The sequence below is a fragment of the Pristis pectinata genome, chromosome 4 (assembly GCF_009764475.1).
Source record: "Pristis pectinata isolate sPriPec2 chromosome 4, sPriPec2.1.pri, whole genome shotgun sequence".
Classification (NCBI taxonomy): Eukaryota; Metazoa; Chordata; class Chondrichthyes; order Rhinopristiformes; family Pristidae; genus Pristis; species Pristis pectinata.
The window spans coordinates 117482527-117509934 of record NC_067408.1 but is presented as its reverse complement, the minus strand read 5'-3'; the positions used below and the strand labels follow the sequence as shown (position 1 = coordinate 117509934).

General features: G+C 45.6%; 1 protein-coding gene across 1 annotated transcript in view; it reads right to left on the bottom strand.

Annotated features, from left to right (window-relative positions):
- The window catches only part of LOC127570031 (ribosomal RNA processing protein 1 homolog A-like), a 30525-nt gene extending 8519 nt beyond the window's left edge, over positions 1-22006 (bottom strand). The window contains exons 1-13 of the mRNA XM_052015242.1: positions 21874-22006; positions 17428-17510; positions 16652-16709; positions 16066-16151; positions 15060-15121; positions 14731-14863; positions 13097-13161; positions 12286-12461; positions 8798-8889; positions 5433-5530; positions 2795-2814; positions 921-1052; positions 208-779 (exon numbers count right to left, since the gene is read on the bottom strand). Of these exons, the coding sequence (XP_051871202.1) occupies positions 208-779; positions 921-1052; positions 2795-2814; positions 5433-5530; positions 8798-8889; positions 12286-12461; positions 13097-13161; positions 14731-14863; positions 15060-15121; positions 16066-16151; positions 16652-16709; positions 17428-17510; positions 21874-21994 (1698 nt within the window). The 5' untranslated portion in view covers positions 21995-22006. The remainder of the gene's footprint in view (positions 1-207; positions 780-920; positions 1053-2794; positions 2815-5432; positions 5531-8797; positions 8890-12285; positions 12462-13096; positions 13162-14730; positions 14864-15059; positions 15122-16065; positions 16152-16651; positions 16710-17427; positions 17511-21873) is intronic.
- Between the last annotated feature and the right edge of the window lie 5402 nt (positions 22007-27408).

The window sequence follows — 27408 nt, the reverse complement described above, 5'->3', positions numbered from 1 at the left end:
AGGTGCAGGAAAGGTGAACCACAATCTAACTGAACCATAGAACAGTGGGCTGACTGCTTTCCTCCTATTGCAAGAAAATACGAGAAATATGTTGGTTGAAACTGAGTACCAGCTGAATTGAGATGGGAGATGAAGGAATAGTGCACCGTTGTCAGACCTTGGGACCTCTCTGCTAACAGAGGGTGGAGTTTGATGATTTCAACTTACACTGTTCTTCAGTTTCTGTTTCTTGCTGGGCCCCTCGGACAGCTCCCTCACCTTCCTCTTGCTCCTGACTGGTGCCTGGCTGGCAGGTACTTCATCACCAACCGCCTGCTTCTTGGTTTGCTTTCTAAGCTTCACCAGAACTCCTTTCACTTTTTTACTAACAACAGGCTCTTGAGTTGAGTCTTCAGGCAAGCTCTTCCCGTTACAGAGTTGAGCCTGCACCTGCTTCTTCCTCTTCAGCTTGGGAACCGGGGTGACTGAGTCCACAACAGATGTCAGAGGCTGTGCGTCAGACTTAGACTCGCTTACTTGGTCTTCCCCGACTAGATTTTCCTGTCCCCGACTTTCAATCCTTGGCATGTCACTGCTGAGCAGCGTGCTCTCTGGGATCACAGTTGCATCAACCTGTCTTGATTTTTTCTTCTTTTTCCTCGGGAGTTCCTGGTCTGTAGGATCAGATACTTCGGTCACAATCTCCCCGGTTGGCTCTGCACTCTCATTGGTCCCCGATGGCAGCCTCCCCTTGGAACACCGTTTCTTTTTGATCTTCCCTTTCCCAGCTTTCTCCTTACCTGGAGAAATACAAAACGGACTTTCTGAAGGCATCTAACGGAAATCACAATCCAATTCAGACGATGGACTAGCAGGGCCTGAAGGGAGTTTGTGAAATATGTATACGTTGAATTAATATAAAACTGTGGAAACCAACTCACTCTCTCCTTCCTCCTCCCCCAACAAAGCCTTTTCCCGTCTTTGTTTCTTCTTTTTCTTTTTCCAGCTAAAATCATCTTCATCTTCCTCATCTGACGACATGTCATGAGGAATGACGTCTTGAGGGAAGATTCCTGCGTACATAAATGGCACAAAAGCACGACGTTAATGAGGCTATACAAGGAAATGGATCTTCAGTTTTATAAACAGAGCCACAGAATAGAAATGATGTGGAGCTTTGCCCTCTTCTCGTTACTACCATTGGGGAGGAGGTACAGAAGCCTGAAGACCCACACTCAACGATTCAGGAACAGCTTCTTCCCCTCTGCCATCAGATTTCTGAACGGTCCATGAACACAACTTCAATATTCCTTTTTTTTTGCACTATTTAATTTGTACTTTATAGTAATTTTATGTTTTTACATTGTACTGCTGCTGAAAAGCAACAAATTTCGTGTCATAAGTCAGTGATAATAAACCTGATTCTGATTCAATTCCACCACTGCTCCTTCACCATTAACTTTGAACATTGTGAGCACCTCAAATGGATAAGCAGACAATCCTCCACGTTCAAATAAATCCAAAGTGAATTTATACGACTTGCCATTGAATCAGTTTTTTTTAAAAACGCAGGTACTGGCTATTTGGCACCTCAAGTCCGCAACAGCCCTGAGAGTTGTACAGGTCCTAGCCCTGCACATCAAGGGTCTTCAAGTACACACCCAAGTATAGTTTAAACATGGACATTTCTGCCTCCACCCACCTTTAAGCCAGTGAGTTCCGGACTCCTACCACCCTATTTTCCTCATCTTTCTAATCCTTCTATCAGCTGCTTTATATCTATGCCCTCTCCTTCACTAGAAATAGGTCCTTACCCAGGCCCCTTGTAATTTTATACATGTTGGTCATAGTACCATAGAGTCATACAACACAGAAACAGGCCCTTCGGCCCATCTGCTCCATGCCGACCAAGAATCCCATCTAAGCTAGTCCTGTTTTCCCATGATGGGCCCATAAACCTTTCCTATCCATGTACCTGTCTAAGTGTCTTTTAAATGTTAATGTACCTGCCTCAACCACTTGCTCTGGCAGCTCGTTCCATATACTGACCACTCTCTGAGTGAAGAAGTTGCCCCTCGGGTTCTAATTAAATCTCTCCCCTCTCACCCTATGTCCTCTTGATTCCCCAACCCTGGGGAGAAAGGCTGTGCGCATTCACTCTATCTATGCCCCTCATGATTTTATACATCTCTGACATCACCCCTCATTCTCCTATGCTCCATTGAAAAAAGTCCCAACCTGCTCAACCTCTCTCCCAAACTCAGTCCCCCGAGTCCCAGCAACATCCTCGTAAATCTCCTCTGCACTCTTTCCAGCTTAATGGCATCTTTCCTATAGCAGGACGACCAAAACTGAACACAATATTCCAAATGCGGCCTCACCAACACCTTGTACAACTGCAACATCACAAAACTGTTTTCTCTCAGCCTCCTCTGTCCCATGGAAAACAGTTCCAAGCCTGGAAAAAGCTTCACAAAACTCCTCTGCGACCTCTCCAGTGCACATCTTTGCTGTTATGCGATAAACTGCACCGTACACATTACTCAAGCTGCAGCCTGAATATCCTTGCAGTTCTGCCCTTTCCCAGGGACAACAGGACAAGGCGACATATTGAAAACTTGTCTAGCCACTAGGAGGTGCACAAAAAGCCAGGAGATTGTCCGAGTAGCTCTACACACTGAAATATCCAGAGCTGGAAATTTTGAAAGTTAATGTGTCACTGAAATTGTTCCCGAGAATGCATTGCAGTATATGAATAACATGAAATGCTGAAGTCAGCTTCTGTCACAAGGCAGCTTAAGCGCTTCATTCTCACCTTCAGCTAAATCCCGGAACCTAAAGGGAAGAGAAAAAGGACAACATTTAGTGGATGGTATAAGCAAGCTGTGATTAGTGCCAGGTTTTACACCATCAAAGCTCCATGAGCAGTTAAACCACAAATGCACGCATCACATTCATGAAACTCACAACCCCGACATTGCATTTTGAATGACGATCAGGTTCCTCTGTGGGTCATTGAGTAGGCACAGAATAAGAAATGGCAGGAAAATGAACAAAATGCAAACTGAGAGAACTGTTGAGAGTGAGCCAATGGCTGACAGGGATGAAGCTTCAAAGGGAGATGGACAAGCAGGGTGAATGGATCAGGACATGGCAGATGAAGTGTAATGTGGAAAAATGTGAGGTCATCCACTTTGGGGAATACTTTCAAAGTGGTGAGATGTTGAAAGGGGAGGGGGGGGGGGGGGGGGGGGGGAGGTTTCAGAGAGACACCAGAGACTACAGATGCTGGAATCTGGAGCATCAAACAATCTGCTGGAGGAACAATTTGTTGATGTTTCAGATTGAAACGTTTACAATTCCTTTCCTCTACAGATGCTGCTCGAGCCGCTGAGTTCCTCCAGCAGATTGTTTGTTCCTAGAAGTTTAAGAAAAAATGTGCTGGGCAAGATTTCTTTTTAAAACAGGGAGAGTAGTGGGTGCCTGGAATGCACTGCCAAGGGTGGTGGTGGAAGCAGACACGATAGTGGTGGTTAAGAGGCTCTTAAACTGACGTATGAACATGATGGAAATGGTAAGTTGGTAAACTGGATCACGTGCAGGCAATGGGATTGGTTTCATTTCACACTGGGCAGCACAGATATCTTGGGCTGAAGGGCCTGTCCCGTACCGTACTGTTTTATGCCCTATGAAAGGTTTATTGTTCAGGGGTGTCTGGGTGTCTTTGAACATGTATCAATAAGTGTTAATGTGCAGGTTCAGCAAGCAATATGGAAGGCAGATGCGTTACTGGCAACAGTATCCGAGTACAAGAGTAGAGCTGTTCTTGCTGCTGTTATGTACAGCCCTGGTGAGAGTGGATATTCTCAACACTAGTGCTCCATAAGGCTGTGTCCTCAGCCCCTTACTCTACTCCCTGTACACTCATGACTGCATGGCCAGATTCTGCTCTAGCTCCATCTACAAGTTTGCAGATGACGCCACCGTAGTGGGCCGTATCTCAAATGACGACGAGGGTGTACAGGAAGGAGATAGAGAGCTTAGTAACATGGTGTCATGACAACAACCTTTCCCTCAATGTCAGCAAAAGAGCTGGTCATTGACTTCAAGGGGGGTGGTGTACATACACCTGTCTACATCAAAGATGCTCAAAGTTCCTAGGAGTGAACATCACCAATAGCCTGTCCTGGTCCAACTATATAGATACCATGGCCGAGAAAGCTCACCAACGCCTCTACTTCCTCAGGAGGCTGAGGAAATTTGCAATGTCTCTGTCGACCCTTACCAATTTTTATTAATGCATCATGGCTTGGTACGGCAACTGCTCTGCCCAGGACCGCAAGAAACTGCAGAGAGTTGTGGACACAGCTCAGCACATCATGGAAACCAGCCTCCCCTCCACGGACTCTGTCCACACTTCTCGCTGCTTCAGTAAAGCAGCCAGCATAATCAAAGACCCCACCCGCCCCAGACATTCTCTGTTCTCTCCTCTCCCATCAGGCAGAAGATTCAAAAGCCTGAAAGCACCTATCACCAGGCTCAAGGACAGCTTCAACCCACTGTTATAAGATAATTGAATGGTTCCCTTATACGATACGATGAACTCTTGACTTAAATCAACCCTGTTATGGTCTTGCACCTCATTGACTACCAGTTGCACTGCACTTCCTTTGTAGTTGTTACACTTTATTCTGTTGCTGTTTTACCTTGTACTACCTTAATTGCACTGTGTAATGAAATGATCTGTGTGAAAAGTATGCAAGACAAGCTTTACACTGTACCTCAGTACATGTAACAATAAAACCCAATTCCAATTTGAGGTATTGGGTCTGATGTCCTTACCCAAGGATATACTTGTTTATAGAGAAGGTGCAGAGAAAGTTCCTGGGATGACAGATTTGTCCTTTGAGAGATTAAACAGAATGGGCCAGTACTCGAGTGAAGATGACGGAGAGCTGAGCTCACCAAAACGTACAGAGTTATTACTGGCTGGACAGGCTAGACCTGAAGTCGATGGTCTCAAGTAAGGGGTTGGCCACTGCGACATGAAGAAATCGTTCCACACTGTGTACCAGATCTATGAATTCTCTACTCAGGAGGGCAGTGGAGAATCCATTGCCGAGGATGTTTGAGACAGATATTCAGGGAATCAAGGGATACAAGGTTAATTCAGGCAGGTGTCCCAGAGATAAAAGATCAGCCATGAGCTTACTGAATGGTGAGCGGGCACGGTGAAGCAAATGGTCCCCGGCTGCTCCTACTTTTGTGTTAACACAGTTCTCGAGGAGCTTCTGAAATCAGACAGGCTGAGAGGCAGGAGTTGATTGCTGTGTTGGGATGGAGTACATTGGATGGGAACGAGAGCTTCGTGACATGGGGGATATTTGTTCAGGAGGGTGGAGCTGGGCTGAAACCGACAGAGTTGGTATTAGTGAAACGCGAGAGGCACTTACTTTCGCACCAGCTTGTAGAGGAGTTTCCTGTTGTGGGCAGGGGTGCTCCCCCTGCTGGATAGCTGGAACAGCCGGTCAGCAACAGCCTCATAGTCAAACTGCAGAAACAAAACCAAGTCAGGTTTATTGTCAGATGCACAAGTACATGTGCGCACAGGTGCAATGAAAAACCTATTGCAGCAGCATCACAGGCACATAGCATCAGATAAGCAGCACTCACAGGAAAAACAAATTATACACCATTTTTACAAGAAAAAACACAACAAAAAAAAAGTCTATTTTAGTGCAGCGTGATTAAAGTGGTCAAAGTGTTAGAACCATAGAACACTACAGCAGAGAAACCAGGCCATTTGGCCCTTTTAGTCTGTGCCGAAACACTATTCCGCGCCGGCCATACCCCATACCCAGCCCATACCCCTCCAGACCTCTCCCATCCATGTATCTATCCAATTTATTCTTAAAACTTAAGAGTGAGCCCGCATTTACGTCAGATGGCAGCTCGTTCCACACTCCCACCACTTTGAGTGAAGAAGTTCTCCCTAATGTTCCCCCTAAACCTTTCCCCTTTCACCCTAAAGCCATGTCCTCTCGTAATTATCTCTCCTAATCTAGGTGGAAAGAGCCTACTCGCATTTACTGTCTATACCCCTCATATTGTAAACCTCTATCAAATCTCCCCTCATTCTTCTACGCTCCAAGGAATAAAGTCCTAACCCGTTCAATCTTTCCCTGTAACTCAACTCCTGAAGACCCGGCAACATTCTAGTAAATCTCCTCTGCACTCTTTCAATCTTACAAATATTCTTCCTATAGTTAGGTGACCAGAACTGCACACAATACTCCAAATTTGGCCTCACCAATGTCTTATACAACCTCACCATAACATCCCAACTCCTATACTCAATACTTTGATTTATGAATGCCAGGATGCCAAAATCCCTTTTTGCAACCCTGTCTACCTCTGACGCCACTTTCAGGGAATCATGTATCTGAACAACCAGATCCTTTTGTCCCTCCGCACTCCTCAGTGCCCTACCATTTACTGTGTATGTCCTACCTTGATTTGTCCTTCCAAAATGCAACACCTCACACTTGTCTGCATTAAGTTCCATCTGCCATTTTCTAGCTCATTTTTCCAATTGGTCCAGATCCCTCTGCAAGCTTTGAAAGCCTTCCTCGCTGTTCACTACACCTCCAATCTTAGTGTCATCAGCAAACTTGCTGATCCAATTTACCACATTATCATCTAGATCATTGATATAGACAGCAAACAACAATGGCCCCAGCACAGATCCCTGAGGAACACCACGAGTCACAGGCCTCCAGTCTGAGAGACAGACTGTTGTAGTGATTAGGAATGTGCCGGTTGGTTCAAGAAGTGAATGGTTGAAGGGAAGTAGCTGTTCCTGAACCTGGTGGTGTGGGGCTTCTGTACCTCATGCCCAATGGTAGCTGCGAGAAGATGGCATGGCCCAGCTGGTGGGGATCTTTGATGATGGACGTTGCCTTCTTGAGGCAGCACCTCCTGTAGATACTCCCGATGGTGGGGAGGGATGTGCCCGTGATGCATTGGGCAGAGTTCACTACTCTCTGCAGCTTCTTACGTTCCTGCGTGTTTGAATTGCCGTACCAGACCATGATGCTACCAGTCAGGATACTTTCAACAGTACATCTGTAGAAGTTTGTTAGAGTGCTCGGTGACAAGCCGAACCTCCTAAGAAAGTGAAGATGCTGATGCGCTTTCCTTACCATTGCATCAGGGGTTCACCATCAGGTGTTCAGGATGTCATCGTCTTACCTGCACATTGAAAGGCTTGAAGCCACAAAGGTTGCAATTTCAGTTTCCTACATTACACTTTGGAAATACAAGTTAGCCATGGAACACAAAGCGATCAAGCAATGGTCTGATAGGACTGAATTTCCTCAGGATCATTTATAGAGTCATTGAACAGTACAGCACAATACAGGCCCTTTGGCCCACAATGTTGTGCCGACCTTTAAACCTCACCTAAGACTATTTAAACCCTTCCTCCCACATATCCCTCTATTTTAAATTCCTCCATATGCTTATCTAGTAATCTCTTGAATTTGACCAATGTACCTGCCTCCACCACCACCCCAGGCAGCGCATTCCATGCCCCAACCACTCTCTGGGTAAAAAAACCTCCCTCTGATATCTCCCTTGAACTTCCTACCCATTACTTTAAAGCCATGCCCTCTTGTATTGAGCATTGGTGCCCTGGGAAAGAGGCGCTGGCTGTCCACTCTATCTATTCCTCTTAATATTTTGTACACCTCTATCATGTCTCCTCTCATCATCCTCCTCTCCAAAGAGTAAAGCCCTAGCTCCCTTAGTCTCTCCTCATAATGCATAAGCTCTAAACCAGGCGTAAATCTCCTCTGCATCCTTTCCAACGCTTCCACATCCTTCCTATAATGAGGCAACCAGAACAGGAAACCGTTCTCCAAGTGTGGTCTAACCAGAGTTTTACGTCCATGTCAAGTGGCAGATGGTGTTTAACAACTGATCCAAATGCCAAATGACAGCAGCTCGCGATGTAGAGGCAAAAATGCTGCCCGGTGAGCCACAGTTGCCTCAAGAAGGCGGCATCCCTCACTAAGGACCCTCACCACCCGGGACATGCTCTCTTCTTGTTACTACCATCGGGGAGGAGGTACAGGAGCCTGAGGACCTACACTCAACGTTTCAGGAACAGCTTCTTCCGCTCCGCCGTCAGATTTCTGAACAGTCCATGAAAACTGCCTCGTTATTCCTTTTTTATTGCACTATTTATTTACTTTTGAAATGTATAGACTTTATGTCTTTGCACTGTACTGCTGGCACAAAACAAATTTCACGTCATGTGTCAGTCATAATAAATCTGATTCTGATATTTACTTAGCAGATGACTATAATGGGTGTTGAACCGCTACAGTCCACATGGAGAAGGTGTTTCAATGCCGTAAGTTATTGAATCTCAGGATTTAGATCCATTGATAGGAAAGGCAATCAATATGTCTACTGGACCAGAGTGCAGCCAGTGGATGCAGGGGATGATTCCCTTTCCTGAAGCTACATTTTGTCAACAATCGTGGAGATTTTATCGTCACTTAACTTGGCGACAATGCACAAATGAACAACATTCAGATTTAGAATCCTTTAGCTATTTTGTTGATTACCAGTCTATTACCATAAATGCAACTACCATATATACAGCCCCGGAGGTCCCACAAGACAGCCAGAGCCATGGGATCAGTGGAGACGGTCACAGTGAGGACCAAAACCAAGAACTGACTTTAGTCTCCACTCATTCAACAATTCTCCCTCACATCCCTACCATCCAATCAATTAACTTGACCAGTACCTGGAGGACAGGACCAACATCATCATTGTGTTGAGAATGTTTTGGATTCTCTCCATCTCCATTCAGTTCAGCTCCTTCCCCTGAAACGGACCCTGTGCATACAATTTCACATGTGAATCACAGATCATTTCAATGCCCAAAATTTCTAATTCTTCTGCACCAAAGCTATGAATCAACAGAAAAATCCCACGGCTACAGGTGCTGCAGTGCTTATGAGATCAAAAGTGTTAAATACTCATGGAATGATTAAATTGCATCTTCATAAATGGTGCTTATAATGACATCCCAAAGCCTGGCTCACTGTGTTCTCCTTGCATTCTTTCTGTACCAAAAGAAGAATTTATTTGCTGAGAGTGCAAGAAATGTAGCATACAGCTTCCTGCTAAACTCTCTCACTCTGTTCTTGTGTTGCTGGTAGGTGATAGAGGTCACAGTGGCAGGTCTGGTTGGGTTTCTAAACAATGGTGACCACGAGGACATTGATGGCGGGGGACTTGGCATGGTAATGTCATGGGTAGGTGTTAGACTCTCTCTTGCTGGAGATGGTCAATGCCTGGCATTTGTTTGGTCTGAATGTTACTTCTCAGCTTGAATGTTGACAAAGTCTTGCTGCATGAAGGCATGGGCTACCTCATTATCTGAGGAGCTGCGAATGGGATTGAACACTGCATTCATCAGCAAACATCCCTACTTCTACTCTTATGATGGAAGGAAGGTCCATCATTGATGAACCAGCTGAAGATGCTGAGAAGACTGCCCTGAGGAATCTCCTGTGGTCATGTCCTGGGCTGATTGACCCCTCAGGTATCACAACCACATTTCTTTGTGCGATTTATGACTCAAGCCAGTGGACGATCCCCAGTGAACCAGCCATCTCATCCTCAATGCAACTAAGATTCACTAGATGGAGGGATGGCAGGATTGCTGTACTTGGAGAGAACAGACTGGGAGAATATTCTCTGGAGTTTAGAAGAATGGGGGGGGGGGGGGGGGGGAAGCAGTGGTGAGGAAAGAAGAGATCTCATCGAAACATACCTGATTCTTCAAGGTTTTGACAGGTGAGATACAGGGAAGATGTTTACCCTGGCTGAGGAGTCTGGAACTGGCAGCATGGTTTCAGCATAAGGCAATTTGGCACTGAGATGAGAAATGTCTTCACTCAGAGTGGTGAACCTTTGGAATTTTCTACCTTGGAAGGACATGGAGGCTCAGTCGTTGCGTTCAAAGCACAGATTTCTGGATATTTTGGGAATAAGGGTATTGGGATGGTGCTGGAAAGCAGCATCAAGGCAGAAAATAAGTACAAGTTGAATAAGTATTTTGCGTCAGTCCTCACTGTGGAAGACACCAGCAACATGCCAGAAATTCGAGACAGCAAGGGGGCAGAAGTGAATGTAGTCTGAAAGAGGTAGCTGAAGAGATTGTTGGAGGCATTAGTAGTGATCTTTCAAGAAGGACTAGATTCAGGAATGGTTCCAGAGGACTGGAACATTGCAAATGTCACTCCACTCTTTAAGAAGGAAGGGAGACCAAAGACAGGAGATTATAGGCCAGTTAGCCTGACTTCAGTGCTTGGTAAGATGTTAGAGTCCATTATGAAGGATGAGGTTTTGGGGTACTTAGAAGCTCATGATAAAATAAGCTGAAGTCAGCATGGTTTCCTTAAGGGGAGATCTGTTGGAATTCTTTGAGGAAGTAACAGGCAGGATAGACAAAGGAGAGTCTGTGGATGTTGTTTACTTGGATTTTCAGATGGCCTTTGACAAGGTGCTGCACATGAGGCTACTAAACAAGATAGGAGCCCATGATATTACAGGAAAGGTACTAGCATGGATAGAAGATTGGCTGACTGGCAGAAGGCAAAGAGTAGGAATAAAGGGGGCTTTTTCTGGTTGGCTGCTCGTGCCTAGTGGTGTTCCGCAGGAGTCGGTGTTGGGTCTACTACTTTTCACATTATATGTTAATGATCTGGATGACGGAATTGATGGCTTTGTGGCCAAGTTTGCAGATGATACAAAGATAGGTGGAGGGGCAGGTAGTGTTGAGGAAGCAGGGAGTCTGCAGAAGGGCTTGGACAGGTTGGGAGAATGGGCAAAGAAGTGGCAGATGGAATACAGCGCAGGGAAGTGTACGGTCATGCACTTTGGTAGAAGGAATAAAGGCGTAGACTACTTTCTAAACAGGGAGTGTATTCAGAAATTGGAAGTGCAAAGGGACTTGGGAGTCCTAGTGCAGGATTCCCTAAGGGTTAACTTGCAGGTTGAGTCAGTAGTAAGGAAGGCAAATGCAATGTTAGCATTTATTTCAAGAGATCTAGAATACAAAAGCAAGGATGTAATGCTGAGGGTTTATAAGGTGTTGGTCAGACCACATTTGGAGCATTGTGAGCAGGTGTGGGCCCCATATCTAAGGAAGGATGTGCTGGCGTTGGACAGGGTCCAGAAGAGATTTACAAGAATGAGCCCAAGGGTGAGAGCCCAGGAGCATTTGATGGTTCTGGGCCTGTACTCGCTGGAGTTTAGAAGGATGAAGAGGGATCTCATTGAAACTTACCGAGTATTGAAAGGCCTGGATAGGGTGGATGTGGAGAGGATGTTTGCAGTAGTGGGAGAGTCTAGAATCAGAGGGCACAGCCTCAGAATAGGACGTCCCTTGGTCTTATTGAAAATGGACCACAATTTTAATGGCTGGTGGTGGAGCAGGCATGAAAGGCCTGATTGCATACTCTCGCCCCCCATTTGTGTTCCTATCACCCCTCCCTCCAATTCAGGTTGGGCTCCTTGATGCCACCAAAATGCAGCATCAGTATTGCTTAAAGTGGCAAGTTAGCTATTGTCAGCTCGAGGTTGAAGGGCAGGAACAGGAATATTGGTTTACAGGAATAGAGATCAAATTGGATTCTGAAATCGATCACTCACTGGCCATTCCATTGGAAGGGTATCTGTGTACAAGGCAAAGCATGCTCAACTATGATGTTCTTCCATGATTGTATTATGATAAATGTCCATGGGGCTCAGTTCACAGGTCCTGACAAAGGGAAATATACCTCTGGAACTGTCTCCCATTCCATCAGTAGTCTGCCCTACTGCCTTTTATTCTAAAAACCATTAAATTTCAACAAGATCACGAAAGGTGTCTCAACCTATCTGAGTCACACTGACGACCCATGAACTACTTATTAAGTCCCAAAAGACACAGGGTAGAAGCAGCTGCAAACATCCTTGTAACCCAAGTTACAGCAGCACCAACTGAGGGGAGCTTAAAGCAGGAAGATGGCATGTTTTTATAAATGTATGTACGTTTCAATGAGATCTCCCACCCATCCTTCTAAACTCTAGAGGATACTATCCTAGTCTACTCTCTCCAAGTACAGCCAAAAGAAAATGGAACATGTTGGTGCATATGTAGGAGCGACTGGAAGCTCAAAACACTATTTGGCTGGGTGCACTCACACCTGGGGTAATTTCAGAGCAGGAACCGGTTCTCACCGTTTATCTTTGGTTTGGCTGGATCTCCGTTCTCCTGACTCGATTTCAGTTCCTCGCCCGATGCGTCATCCTCCTCATTGGCCTGCAGCTCATTCATTAAATCCTCAATGGCAAAAGGTGCCTGGTCCACAATCAGCTCAAAGATTCCCTGGGAGATCATGTGAAACAAAATTCGACTGTAGCCACACCACAGCCAGAGACAAGAATTAAATCAGGGCAATGACCCACCGACTGGGGTAAAAACCCACCCTCTGGGCACTAAACAGGGAGAATCAATCCACTGAATACCGACTTGGGGCACTGACACATCAAGCTCCAATCAATGACAATGCAGCCTGATCGGAATGAAAATTAGCAAGATATTGGCACCCTGATGACTGTAACTTCACAGAGTATTGACAGGGTGTTTCTCTTCATTGTCACAGGGAGCTGTTCGTGAAGTTCGGCTGGTGGAATGCATAAACTGCACGCAAAATAACTCTCCAAATGAACAGGACCGATCTACGTTTACACTCAGGATTTGGCTGACAGATTCAAAGTGCACAATGAATCCAGGTCAAATGGCTGACCTCAGCCAGAGCATCTATACGAATGCTGGGGTTGGGTTAGTTGTATAGCAAGAGGTGACCCAGAGAACCTGTGAGGACAATTGGAGATGATAACGTACAGGTTAAAGGCAGCACCCATCTCCTTCCAGGCTCAGTCAGTGTTGGTCAGCATATGTGCAGAGAATTCCAAGGCCTTTTGATTTGTTGGGGACACATTAACCTCCACCCACAGCATGCAGACATACATACAGACCAAAACTTACTCTTTGGTTTTGGCAGCAATTTGACAGAAAGGATCAATAAACTTCAGGTTTTGTTCTGCGGTCAACTAGGACAAAGGAAAGAAAAGAGCTGTTACAGCACAAGGATTGTACATGCCATTCTGTACTGTTCAAGAACCAGGAAAAGCAAGGGAGGAAAAAGCAAGCACCAACTATCATTTACTGATTCTCTTTGGCCACTACACACCAGGGTGGAGAAGTTCAGTTATGAGTAAAGATCACATAAGTCGAAGTGATTCCCTTCAGAACAGAGACCACAATTAGATAGAGTCATAGAGCAGTACTGCACAAAATGGGCCCTTTACCTCACTGTCCGTGCCAACCACCCATTCACAGAAGTCCTAAATTTAACATAGAACAGTACAGTACAATACAGGCCCTTCGGCCCACAATGTTGTGCCGACCTTTAAACCTCACCTAAGACTATCTAACCCCTTCCTCCCACATATCCCTCTATTTTAAATTCCTCCATATGCTTAACTAGCAACCTCTTGAATTTGACCAATGTACCTGCCTCCACCACCGCCCCAAGCAGCGCATTCCATGCCCCAACCACTCTCTGGGTAAAAAACCTTCCCCTGATAACTCCCTTGAACTTCCCACCCATTACTTTAAAGCCATGCCCTCTTGTATTGAGCATTGGTGCCCTGGAAAAGAGCTGCTGGCTGTCCGCTCTATCTATTCCTCTTAATATTTACCTCTATCATATCTCCTCTCATCCTCCTCCTCTCCAAAGAGTAAAGCCCTAGCTCCCTTAGTCTCTCCTCATAATGCACACTCTCTAAACCAGGCAGCATCCTGGTAAATCACCTCTGCACCCTTTCCAACACTTCCACATCCTTCCTATAATGAGGCGACCAGAACTGGGCACAGTACTTTTAAGTGTGGTCTAACCAGAATTTTACAGAGCTGCATCATTACCTCGCGGCTCTTAAACTCGATCCCTATTTAGAACTATTCAGATTTTTTATTCTCTCCACATTCCCACCTACTCCCCAGTTTCTACCACTCACCTACACACCAAGGATAATTTACAGCAGCCAATTAATCTACCGACCCGCACTTCTTTTGGATGTGGGAGGAAACTGGAACACCCAGGGAGAGCTCACGTGGTCACAGGGAGAACGTACAAACTTCACACAGACAGCACCTGAGGCTAGAATTGAACCTGGTTCTCTCAAGCTATGAGGCAATGGATCTATCTACAAGTTGCACCACTGTGCTGCCCCTGCAATGTCTAGATGGAATGCACACTGAGGATTAAAGGCAGGTTGAGAAAAGTGTTTTCACCCGATCAGCAGTAGGGAGTCTGGAATACAGTGCATGTGAGGATGTTGAAGGGAGAAACCAACAGCGTATTTAAAAATGTGCACAGATGAGCTCCTGATGTAACGTAGCCCAGTCGAGTGCTTCAGCTGTTTGCGCCAAAGGAACTACTAAAATTAAGCTTCAAATTCTTGTTCAATTGCTGGATTCAGTATTTAATGCTGTTTCAGAACAGGTGCAATGATGTCACACCCTGCGGGTGCTGATGTTCGAAACCAGTAATTATTACAAGATTGCTGAATCTACAGCTAATTAGAAAACACGGCCTCTGAAAAACATGCCCTCTTTACCTGCTGTGTACCAACTTTTGCCAACTCTTGTAGGTAGATGTCAATGAAATGATAACGAATCCCACAGGGTGCATCGTTCCTGGCGGGATTCAGCACTTCATCCATCACACATCTCAGGAAACGGCTGACAACACTGAAAACAAAAATCAGAAAGGCTCACTGCAAGAAGCACAGGCTTAACTGTCCTCACTAGTGAATCATAACCACACTGACACAATTCAACCCTGTACATTGGGGAATTATATTGACATCTAGTCTAAATTTGTTTCAAAATTGCCCAGTTTGATCTGTGCAAGATGTTATTTAAAGGACTGTAAAGCTTCAATTACCTTTTATCCCAGCCTGTGCTTTTCAGTTCTTCAAGAAACTGCCTCAGTACCAACCGGATCAGCTGCCAAGGAACGGCACAGTGTTAATTACCGCCATAGTTTAATCTCCAGATTTTAACACTGCATTCCCACTGTTTGAGCTCAGCGTATTGCTGCCCTCTGACTCCACTAGTTTACAACAGCCCTGGTTCAATACCCGCTCACGGTGACATAACTCTCCTCAGACAGCTGCACAATGTTCCAAGAAGTTTCAGTGCAGCAAAGTTAAGGACAAAGGGCAAACACAGTCAGAATCCGGCTCTCCAGCACGAGCTCAGCTGAGAGCACCATTAGGCTCAGATCTGATGGCTTCCATGACTGAACAGCCACAAAAAGAAAATCACAAGAATAACTACCTAGCAGTTCTGGACCAGCAGGAACCTCTGCATTAAGAACGAGGGATACATCTCTGCAAATTCACACCACTTCTTTTAGGAGCTAGTATAGCTGCAGTGGAGTTGGGAGTCCTTAAGTAGAAGGTGGGGTGTTGGATGATGGAATATCCCAAGGGCTAAGGTAAGCTAACAGATGGGTAGGTGGTCACGTTGGCACTTCTGTGCTGAAAGACACTGGGCAAATGCACAACCAAACATCTGAGTTTCACACCCAGACTGTTGTTTCCAGTGGTGTTAAGTCAGGGAGACATTTTTCGTTGAACAGCATGGTGGATTTTGCAGCACTGTGAATTGGCCAAGAGGAGCTCGGTTTAATGGCACCTCAGATTGAATGGGACTCCTCCTCCTCCCCCGCGCCGTGCCACCCCCCCACCTTCTCAGTACCACACAACACTATCAGCCAAACCTCAGCTCCCGTGATGGGAGGGGTTGTCAGCATTATGCTCAGAACCTTCCCCCCCAACCCCACCAGCCATGTAGTGGACACCCGAGGATTCATGGACATCAGTACCATAGGTACCCAATTCTACATGAAACGGTCAAAAGAAACACTTAGCTGCTTTAACTCTCACAGTGTAGAATTTATCCAAGCGCAGGCGATCAATCCCATTCCACTCGCGATTCATAGTCTGGAAGAACGTCTCTAGGAACAGGAACTCTGGGGCAGAGCAAGTTATAGACTGCTCAGTTCAATCTCCAAGCCTGTCAGCACACACCCTACCACCCTTCTCATCTCCTCAATACCACCCATCTCAACTGATCCTTCAATCTTAACTTGCCAAAGTTCCATTGCTGTTGGCAGCTCCACTGTCTCCCCATGGAAACCAATTCCATGTTTTCAATCACTGTCACTGATTTCCTTACTCTCCCACCACAATTTATTTATTGTGACCTCGCACCTCATTGCACTGCACTTTCTCTGTAGCTGTGACACTTTACTCTGTACAGTTATTGCTTTTTACCTGTGCTACCTCAATGCGCTCTGTACTAACTCAATGTAACTGCACTGTGTAATGAATTGACCTGTACGATCGGTTTGTAAGACAAGCTTTTCACTGTACCTCGGTACAAGTGACAATAATAAACCAATACCAATACAAACACAAGTCATAATTGCCTTCTCTTTGCCTAAAAATTGTAGAAAGAATAAGCACTCACTGGCATCCAGATTCCTGAAAGTATGTACAAGATGGGAAATCGAATCTGCCAGTTCTTCCTGTAATACAGAGAAAGGTTTTAATGAATTAAGTCCTGAGAAATTAAATCAAATTAATGATGTGCTTTGTGCCAAGAGTGACAATCACAATCAAGGTCTGCAGGACACCATGTAAACATAGCATATTAGCTTAGTAGACCCAGCATCAGCAATCAATCCTGCCAGTGGACCTCAAATCCTTAAAGATGTAGAATATATCAATGCTGCCAGATGACGTGCAAACATACCAAGATCTGCACATCAGTTAGAGAGTTGTTGACAGTCCCCACCCTAGCCAGAGTAGAGTTCTGTGACTGCTCAAATAGCTTTTTCCCAAGGTTGGCGAATCAAGAACTAGACGACATGGGTTTAGTGTGAGAGAGGAGAGATTTAATAGGAACCTGAGGGACAATGTTTTCACCCAGAGGGTGGTAAGTAGAAGGAATGAGCTGCCAGAGGAAGTAGTTGACAATATTTAAAAGGTACTTGGACAGGTACATGGATAGGAAAAATTTAGAGAGATATGGGCCAAACACGAGCAAATGGGACCATAGCAAACCGTACCAGCTTAGATGGGAATCTTGGTCGGCATGAACCAGTTGGGCTGAAGGGACCATTTCTGTGCTGCATGACTCTATGCTGCCCAAGAGGCATCCTTCACTCAACAGGGTAGTTGAACAGGATCTGGCCTGAGAGCAGTTGGGCCTTTAGCTTACTCAGCTTATTCATGGACGGTTACCTGCAGAAGAGGCTTGTCTTGCATCCACATACAGTAGAAGATGCCCTTCCATATTTTGAGTAGTTCCTCTTGACTGAAACCACCTAAAAAATATTATATAATGTGTTATATAACATCACCAGAATAAGAAATAACAAGAGTCAAGAGACAAAATTCAATACAAAGTCCAAAAGCAGGAATGAACAGGAGGAGGAGTAAGCTGCTCAGTCTCTCGTGCCTGCTGCACCATTCAACATGATCAAAGCTGATTTAATCTTGGCTTCAACACCAATTTCCCATTCTCTTCCTATATCCCTTGACTCATTTGTAATTCAACGGTCTGTTCATAGAGAGGAATGGAAACAGGCCGTTTCGCCCATCACATCCATGCTGAGTAGTGGGGACACATCCGCACTAATCCCATCTCCCACACTTGGCCCCCGTTGATCTGTGCCTTGAATATATTCAACGACTCAGTCTCCATAACACTCTAGAGATTTCCAAAAAGCCGAGAGCCCCTGAGAAGATAACTTCCTCCTTATCTCCATCTTAAATGGTGGACCTCGTATTACAAGACTATGCTCTCTTGCTCTAGATACTGCCAGTAGGGGAAACATTCTGTCAGTGTCCACCAGGTCAATCCCCTCAGAATCTTACATCTTTCAGTAAGATAGTCTCTCATTCTCTTAAACTCCAATGAGTACGGGACCACTTTGCTCAACCTCTTTTCATACATCCACCCCATTTCAATCCAATGAACATTTTCTGCACTGCCACCAATGCAAACATACAATTCCTTAAACACAGAGACAAAGACAGTACTCCAGACTCAACAGTGCCCTATAAAGTTGTTTCAAAACTTCTCGAATTCTATTCTCTAACTCAAGTTTTAAAGACTATCAACTCAGAGACAAAGAAATGGCATCTTCATTTTAAATGGGTAACTTCTTATTTTTAAACAACGAACCCCTCCTTCTAGATTCCCATACCAGGAATCATGCTCTCCACACCCACACTGCTAGGATCCCTCAGCTTCATATGTCTCCATCAAGTCATATCTCACTCTTCTGAACCCCGACCAATACAAGTCTACTCTGTCCAACCTTTCTGCAAAAGATAACCTGCTCTTTCCAAGTATTAGAATAGTAAATAAAAATCTAAAAACTGCAGATGTTGAAAATCAAATAAATACAGAAAATGCTGGAGACACTCGGCAGGTCAGACAGCATCTGTGGAGAGTTAATATTTCACAAGACCCTTCATCCTTGTCCTTAAACATTAACTATTTCTCTTTCCACAATCACTGCCTTACCTGACAAGGGTTCCCAGCATTTTCTGTTTTTATTTCAGTTGAGAAAATTATCTCTGCATTCCTTCCAATGTTTCCTTAAATAAGGAGATCAATGCACTTGGTTCTCAGATGTGATCTCACCAATGTTCTAAATAACTGAAGCAAACCCACTAGCAATAAACAATGACATTCAGTTAGCTCTCTTAATTTCTGCCAGTACCTACATACTAGCCTTTTGTGAATCATACACCAGAAAAGCACTGAGCAGTGCCCCAAAAGCCACTACATAAACTTGGAACAAGTCTCCAACGTGGTCAAATGTGGCTATAAATGTACATAGTAGTATCTGCCAGGGTTGAATTAGTGCTCCTTTGCACCACGACCCAATTCTGTCCTTAATGCCTCTGTGTTCTCAGATATCCATTCTTGCATCAATTTTCTCCAGTCTGAAGTAAATGACCATAAGGACAAAATGAAGATTCTTAAATGTTTAAATCTTTCCAAGGCTGCAGCCTTTCCCACTTCTAACCTTCTCTAGTCTTTAGGCATCTTCCAGTCCATCTCAACCCACCTCCGCACCCTCCTCCAAAAGCATTTTATTGCCTGTTAGAAGTCACCACTCATCCAAAACCTCGGTCCACTCTCCAACTCGTGGGACAAAGTCTGTGTACAGTACTTTCATATAGTTACACAAAATGAAAGAGGCTCCTTGGCCCAGCAGGTCCATGCTGGCAACCAGATACCCATCTCTACCAGTCCCACTTTGTAGCACTTGGCCCGTGGCGTTTCAAGTGCTCATCTATGTACTCTACCTGTTGCTACCATCCTCTCAGGCAGTGCATTCCTGATCACAAAACAAACCGCTGGATGAATTCAGCAGGTCGAGCAGCATCTGTGGGGCGAGGGAGGGTGAGGGAATGAACTGTCGACGTTTTGGGTCGAGACCGTGCTCAGGATTGACGTCAGCATCCTCTTGGTGTAAAAAGTCTTCCATAAATCCCCTCTAAATCTCCTGCATTTTACCTTAAACTCACGTTACCTGGGGAAAAGTGTCTTACTAACTACCCTACCTGTGCCCTACATAATTCTGTATAACTCATTCTGGTGCCAGTAAGCTTGTTAGCTCCAAATAAAAAATACCCAGCCTCTCATCATATACTCCATCTCAGGCAACACCCTAGAAAATCTCCTCTGCACCCTCGAGTGCAATTATATCCTTCCTATACAGCGGAGACCGGGACTGCACACAATACTCAAGTTGTTGCCGAATCCATGTTTTATGAAGTTGTACCATAACCTCTGTGCTGTTATATTATGTGGCTAACTAATGAAGACAAGTATCCTATATGCTTTATTAACTACCTTATTTACCTGTACGGATACCTTCAAAGATGTACACCAAGGTCCCTCCCTTCCTCAATATTCCTTCAGGCCCGGCTATTCATTGTGAATGTCCAAACCTTTTTAGTCCTTCCAAAATACATTACCTCACACTTACCGGGATTAAATTCCATCTGCCATTTCTCTGCCAATCTTACTTATTGTGTGCGGTTCTGGAAGAATATGTCTGCACTGGAGAGATTGCAGTGGGGATTCCCCAGGATATTGCCTGAATTGGAAAATTTTAGTGACAGGGAGAGATTGGATAGGCTGTGCTTGTTTCCCCTGGAGTGGGGAAGGCTGAGGGGTGACCAGATAGAAGTATATAAAATTAAGAGATATAGATAGGGTAGATAGTCAGAATCTTTTTTCCTGTATCACAAATAAGAGGACAAGTGTTTAAGATGACAGAATTTTAAAGGGGAGCTGAAGGGTAATTTTTTTCCCTCCACACAAAGAGTGGTTGATATCTGGAACTCCCTTCCAAAGGTAGTGGTGGAATTAGATACAGTCCAAACGTTTAAGAAGCACTTAGACAGCCAAATAGGCAAGCTATGGAAAGATACAGACCTAATGCAGGCAAATGGGATCAGTGCGGACAGGCAGGGGTTGGCGTGCACATGATGGGCTGAAGGAACTGTTCCAATGCTGTACAACTCCAACTCATCACTACCACCCTGCACCTTCTTTACCATGAACTACACAAATTTTCACATCATTTGCGAACTCATCATTGCTCTCACATTCACATCCAGATCGTTAATATCAGTAATCTGCTCTTCCCTGATCTTATCCGTGCTGCTCTTTCCAGCTACAAAATCCCACCTCCACATCCCCAACTACCCCGAGTCCCTAGGGTTAAAGTTCAAGCCCCATGCTTCTGCCCTGATGCATGGGGTCAGTGCCCACCACCCCACCCTTACCCACAGGTTGGGCACCTTCCCCTCTCTACTCCCCCACCCCCCCCCACCACACACACACACACACACACAGCACCACCACCAGTGTTGAAAAGCCACCAACCCTGGAGGTCAATGTCTTTCCCCATTCCATCCCCCCCCCCACAGTATCTCCTTCCTTCCTCCCCACCATCCTCTCTCTGTGCCCCCCCCCAGGACCCTACCGTGTCCACCACCCCCACTCCTACCACCCCCCCCCGGGAGATCTCACCCGATCCATCACTCACTCACCCACCCCCATCCTATCCAGAGGGTCTTCCCACACCTGGCACCACTCCTTGTCCATCACTTGCCTATCCTCCCACCTATGGTGCCTCTGCCCCCCTCCCCCCACAACATCCTCACCCAGCTCTCTGCCCCCCAGATCCCACCCTGTCCACCCCCACCCCAAGGATCTCTGCCCTGTCCACCCCCACCCCCGGGATCTCTGCCCCCCCCCAGGATCTCTGCCCTCCCAGATCCCGCAGTCCACCCCCCCCAAGGATCTCTGTTCCCCCCAAGGAATCTCTGCCCCCCAGATCCCGCCCTGTCCACCCCCCCCCCCCCCCCCCCCAGGATCCCTGTCCCTCACCCAGGGATCTCTGCCCCCCCCCCCAGGGATCTCTGCCCCCCAGATCCCGCCCTGTCCACCCCCCCCCCCCCCCCCCCCAGGGACCTCTGCCCCCCCTAAGGAATCTCTGTCCCCCCCTCCAGCTCTCTGCCCCCCACCCCCCCGGCCCGGGCCCTCCCGCCCCCCCCCTCACTGCCATGGCAACGCACGTGTGTGATGCGGCCGGCCGTGCCTGAGCCTCCGCCGGGGAGCGGCCGGCGGGCGGGCGGGCACCGTGCGCCCGTTACCTGAGAGGCGCTGGGAGCGGGCGCTGAAGTAGCGGCGGAGCCTCCGCACCGCCCGGTCGCGGAACCGCTTCTCGTTGGACGCCAGGCGCTGGGCGAACTGGATCTCCGCGGCCGCCGCCATGCTCCACCGGCGCCCGCTGGGAAGGTGGAGGACTCGGGCCTCTGCGCACGCGCGCTGCCCCCCTCCCCTCCCCACCACCACCTCCTCTCCCGCCACGTCCGCGGGCGTCGCCATGGTAACCGGGGAACGTCGCCTCCGCCGCCACTCGGCCCGTCGTGTCCTGGGCAGCCCAGAAAGCAGATCCCATTCCTGCCCCTCTCGCTGCAAATTATGTCACATCGTCACATTCCAAGTGATTTCTAATGGTTTCTGTGTTATTATGTCGTTATAATAAAGAACTACAGTTCCCAGTAGGCAATCCAAGGGGGCACATAGGGGAACAGGAAAGCAAGCCAGTCTGGTGTTGGTTTATAAAACATTCAGATGTTAAACCCACACGAATTTTGTCTCTTGATGAAGAACAAACATGACACGGTGTCAGAAGTCGGTGTGAGGTCTGAACAGGAAGAGCAGATGGATCCTGTGTGCAATCGAGAAGGAGACCCAGTGAGGACGAAAGAAAAGCTGTAAGAAGACGGAGAAGAAGCCGGCTGGCGTGGCGAGGGAGCACGTCGTTCCTGAAGTTCAGCCGTCACCGGATTTGCCGAGAGAGATTCAGGTGAGAGGCCGAGAGTTCCCGTTATGGGTAAGCTAAGTCCTCCCACGCCTATGCAGTTTACTGGCAATCCAACCAATAATTGGAAATGCTTCAAACAGTGTTTTAACATATATTTAGATGCTAGTGGAGCGGGAGGGAACGATGAAAAATTGAAAGCGTCTATTTTTCTGCATGTGATTGGCGAAGATGCTTTGGACATCTATAACAGCTTTCAAATTGATGAGACAGCTTTTGAGTTGGGCACTTTGATGAAAAAATTTGAGGAGTATTTTATCCCAAGTAAAAACATCACACCTGAGAGAGATAAATTTTTTTCCTGTGACCAGAAACAAGGTGTTAGCTTCGACCAATGCTTAGCTGAGCTTCACACACTGAGTAAGTCTTGTGAATTTGAAGATTTGAGAAACTCACTAGTTAAAGGCAGAATAGTTTGTGGAATTCCAGATAATGGACTCAGAGGAAGACTGTTGCATGAAAAAAGTTTGACCCTGGAAAAGGCAGTGAATATGTGTAGCTCAGCAGAAACCACACGAGCGCAAGCTAAGGAGCAGCACACAAGGCATTTCCGAAAGCAACAGCAAAGCAAAGAGGAAGGCTTAAACAGCAAATGCAGCAGGTGTGGAGGTAAACACATTCCAAAGATGGTCCTGCTTATGGGAGGTCCTGCAATAGCTGTGGGAAGAAGAATCACTTTGCAAGGTGATTCTTAACAAGAGAAGGGTGCACACAGTTGGAGGAATTCTTTGTGGATTCTGGACAGACTGTGGCTGCTGGTAAAACAGAATGGATGTTCCAGTAACTGTGAATGAGACAGTAATTCCATTCAAGCTTGACACCAGAGCTCAGGTGAATTTGTTATCCGTGGATGATTATAAGACTCTCACAGTAAAGAGTAAGATTTACCCTGTGAAGTTAAAAGTGACAGGCTACACTGGAGAGAAAGTTCCAGTAAAAGGGGGCTGTATGGTGACCTTTAAGCATAAGGGGCAGCACTTAAAATCACAGCTACTGATTGTAGAAAAGAGAGTACAACCATTATTAGGTCTGAGTGCAGCTCAACCTGGTGAAAAGAGTTTTCATAGTAGCTTCACATACCAAAGATGACCACAGGCTCCAACCCATGGCTGTGACCTGTCTCCTGTCAGTGCACCGAAGGGGCCAGCATTTGGAGAAAGTGAACATGTGGACCAGAGCTCCCAGGAAAACACCCAACACAGCAAATGAAAGCAACACACCTGCAGAAACAAGGACCAGACCAAAAAGGACCATTAAACCACATCAGAGACTGATTGAAAGCTGCTGAGTGGACAAGGGTTCTTGGCAGGTTTATAAGGACAAAGTATTGTGTTTGTTTTTCTTTAAAGGGGGAAGATGTGTTATTATGTAGTTATAATGAAGAACTACAGTTCCCAGCAGGCAATGCAAGGGGGCACATGGGGGAACAGAAAGTGGCTGTAAAAGAGTGGGAAAGCAAGCCAGCCTGGTGTTGTTGTTTTTAATAAATGTTCAGATGTTAAACCCACGTGAAGTTTGTCTCTTGATGAAGAACAAACATAACAGTTTCTGCCTCCACCAGCCTTTCAGGCAGTGAGTTCCAAAAGCCCACCACTTTTTGGACGAGTTGTTTTGTTTCCCTCACCTTTGTGCTAATCTTTCCATTTTACATCCGTTCCCTGTTTAGACATCTCTCTGCTACGGGAAATAAGTCCTTTCTCTTCAGTGTGTATTAGCAGGACATAATTATATACAAATTCTCCCGTCTGCTTGTCAAAGAAAACAACCTCAGCCCAGTCACTCTACTGATAATTCTGCTGCTTTGGCAACATCCTTGTAACTCTTTCTGCACTGTTTCTAGTGATATTATGAAGACTTAATGTACACCATAAGAAACATAGCAGGAACAAACCATCGAACAGACTCACGGATTGGGACGTTGTGTTGAAGTTGTACAAGACACTGGTGAGGCCACATTTGGAGTATTGCATGCAGTTTTAGTCACCCTGCTATAGGAAAGACACCTATAACAATGAAAGTAAGAAGCACTTCTCCCACGCCAAAGCTGGAAAGAGTGCGCAGAAGATTCCTCAGAATGTTGGCAGGACTTGAGGGGCTAAGTTATAGGGAGAGATTGGGTGGGCAAGGACTTTATTCCTTGGAGTGTGGAAGACTGAGAGGTGATCTTATAGAGGTGTATAAAATCATGAGAAGAGTAGATAGGAAGAATGCACACAGTCTTTTTCTCAGGGAAAGGGACTCAAAAACTAGTCTCCTCCAACTTCATGTGTGGGAACTTATCACAAGCTTTCTGAAAATCCAGATATTGTCTCCACAGCGTCTACTCTGCTAGATACATCCATGATGAACTCTAGTGGATTAGTCAAACATAATTTTCTTTTCATAAATCCACACTGACCCTGTTCAAACATATTATTGCATCAAGCATAATATCTTGTAAGTGTCTTGGCGCCGCATCTTGATTCCAGCGTTTTCCCAACTTCTGATGTTGGGCCAGCAGATCAGAAGTTTCCAGCATACTCCTGCTCTCCTTTCTTCAATTGTGGGACCACGTTTGCCACCCACCAATCTGCAGGAACCTTGCAGAATCTGTGGAACTTTTATTTTGTTCTGATAAGGGGAAAAGTTTTCCTGTAGTCTACCCTAGCTACAAGATAAGATAAGACAAGATAGCTTTATTAGTCACATGTACATCGGAACGCACGGTGAAATGCATCTTTTGTGTAGAGTGTTCTGGGGGCAGCCCACAAGTGCCGCCACGTTTCTGGCACCATCATAGCATGACCACAACTTCCACACCTGTACGTCTTTGGAATGTGAGAGGAAACTGAAGCACCCGGAGGAAACCCATGCAGACACGGGGAGAATGTACAAACTCCTTACAGACAGCAGCCGGAATTGAACCTGGGTTGCTGGCGCTGTAATAGCGTTATGCTAACCGCTACACTACCGTGCTCTTTGCTGTATACATAGAATTATACAGCAAAGAAACAGGCCCTTTGGCCCAACTTGTCCATGCCAACCACGTGGTCTACTTGAGCTAATCCCATTTTCCTGCGTTTAGTCCATATCCTTCTAAAATTTTCCTGTCCATATATCTGTCTAGATGTGTTTGAAACATTGTAATTGTACTTACTTCATCTGGCATAGCCCTCATAATTTTATACATCTCAATCATGTCCCTCTTAACCTCCACCTCTCCGGGGAGAACAGACCCAGCCTCTCCAATCTCTCCTCAACTGAAACACTCCATCCCAGGCAACATCCTGGTGAATCTCCTCTGCACCTTCTCCAGTGCAATCATATCTTTATAAACATCATCATAAATTTCTTGATCATCCTTTGCTTTGCTAAATTCTAAAATGTTCACACTTCTCAGGTTTACTGCTTATTCTGCCAACTTTACAAGCCTTTTGGAGACATAAGAGACTGCAGATGCTGGAAATCTGGAGCAGCACAAGCCTTTTCCTTAAAATTAATACTATGTTTAATTTCTCCTCTGTTCTTTATAGTTGGGCCACTTTTCCTATTTTTTTGTGTCTTAAAGGAATGTCTGTTATAAATCATATATTACTCCATTAAATGCTAGCCATTGCTTGTCCACAGTTACACCCTTTAATGTAGTTTCCCAATTTATTATGGCGAAACCTGTCTTTTATACCTTAAGTTTTCTTCATTTAGATTGAAAACTTTGGTTTCAAATCAAACTACATGACCTTGAACTTAATGTAAAACTCTTATTGTATTCTGGTTAATCTTTCTTAGGGACTCCTTTACAACGAGATTCCTTATCAATGCTTTCTCTTTGCACTATACAAGATCTAAAATAGCCTATTCCTTGGAGACACCAGAGACTGCAGGTGCTGGAGTCTGGGGCAACACACAACTCAGTGGGTTGGGCAGCATCTGGGGGAGGCAGTGAATTGTCAACGTTTCAGGTCAAAATCCTGCATCAGATTGTTTGTTAGCCTTTTCCTTAGCAAACTGATCTATAAATCTAAAATAAAAGCAAAAATATGCTGGGAATACTCAGCAGGTTAGGCTGAGGGAAGAGAACCAGTGCTAATATTTCGGATTGTAAACCCTTTGCCGGTCTAGATTTTTCTTTTTTACAATACTTTTACTAATTTCACAAAGAAAATACAGAGTACATGAATCAAAAAGAGGATAAAAATACTACTGAATACATTGTGTTAAATCGTACTTGAGATCACAATACTCTATATCAATAATCACATGTGATAGTTAATTAATAAAGAAAAAATTGGAATAATTTTATTATAAAAAAATCTAAACCCATGTGGGTCTAGACTTTGATCCAGAAATCTATCTTGTATACATTCCAGGAATTTGACCTCTAAATTGTTAGTACTGATTTGATTTCCCAGTCTATATATACATTAAAGTCCCTCATATTTCTGTATGGCCCCTGTTGCATCATCTCTCACCTCCTGATTTGTCGCTCATCCTTGCTTTAATGTGGTGATCAGAACAATACACAGTGCACTAGCTCTAGCCTAATGATTTACGCAGTTCTAGAATCACCTGCTCTTGTGTTCCCAGCGCGCGCTGGCCCCGGGAGGACTGCGCTGGGGACGAGACGGCCGCCCACCACTTTGTGGGCTGTGGGTTTGCGAGGAGGGTGTGGCGAAAGATGCAGGGGTCCTTGTCACGTTTCATCTCCAGAGGATTCTCTGATCTATGGGCTGTTCCCGGGGACACACACAGAGACGGACATCAACTGCTGCTGGAAGGTCATCAACTCGGTGAAAGACGCCCTTTGGTCTGCCCGAAACTTGTT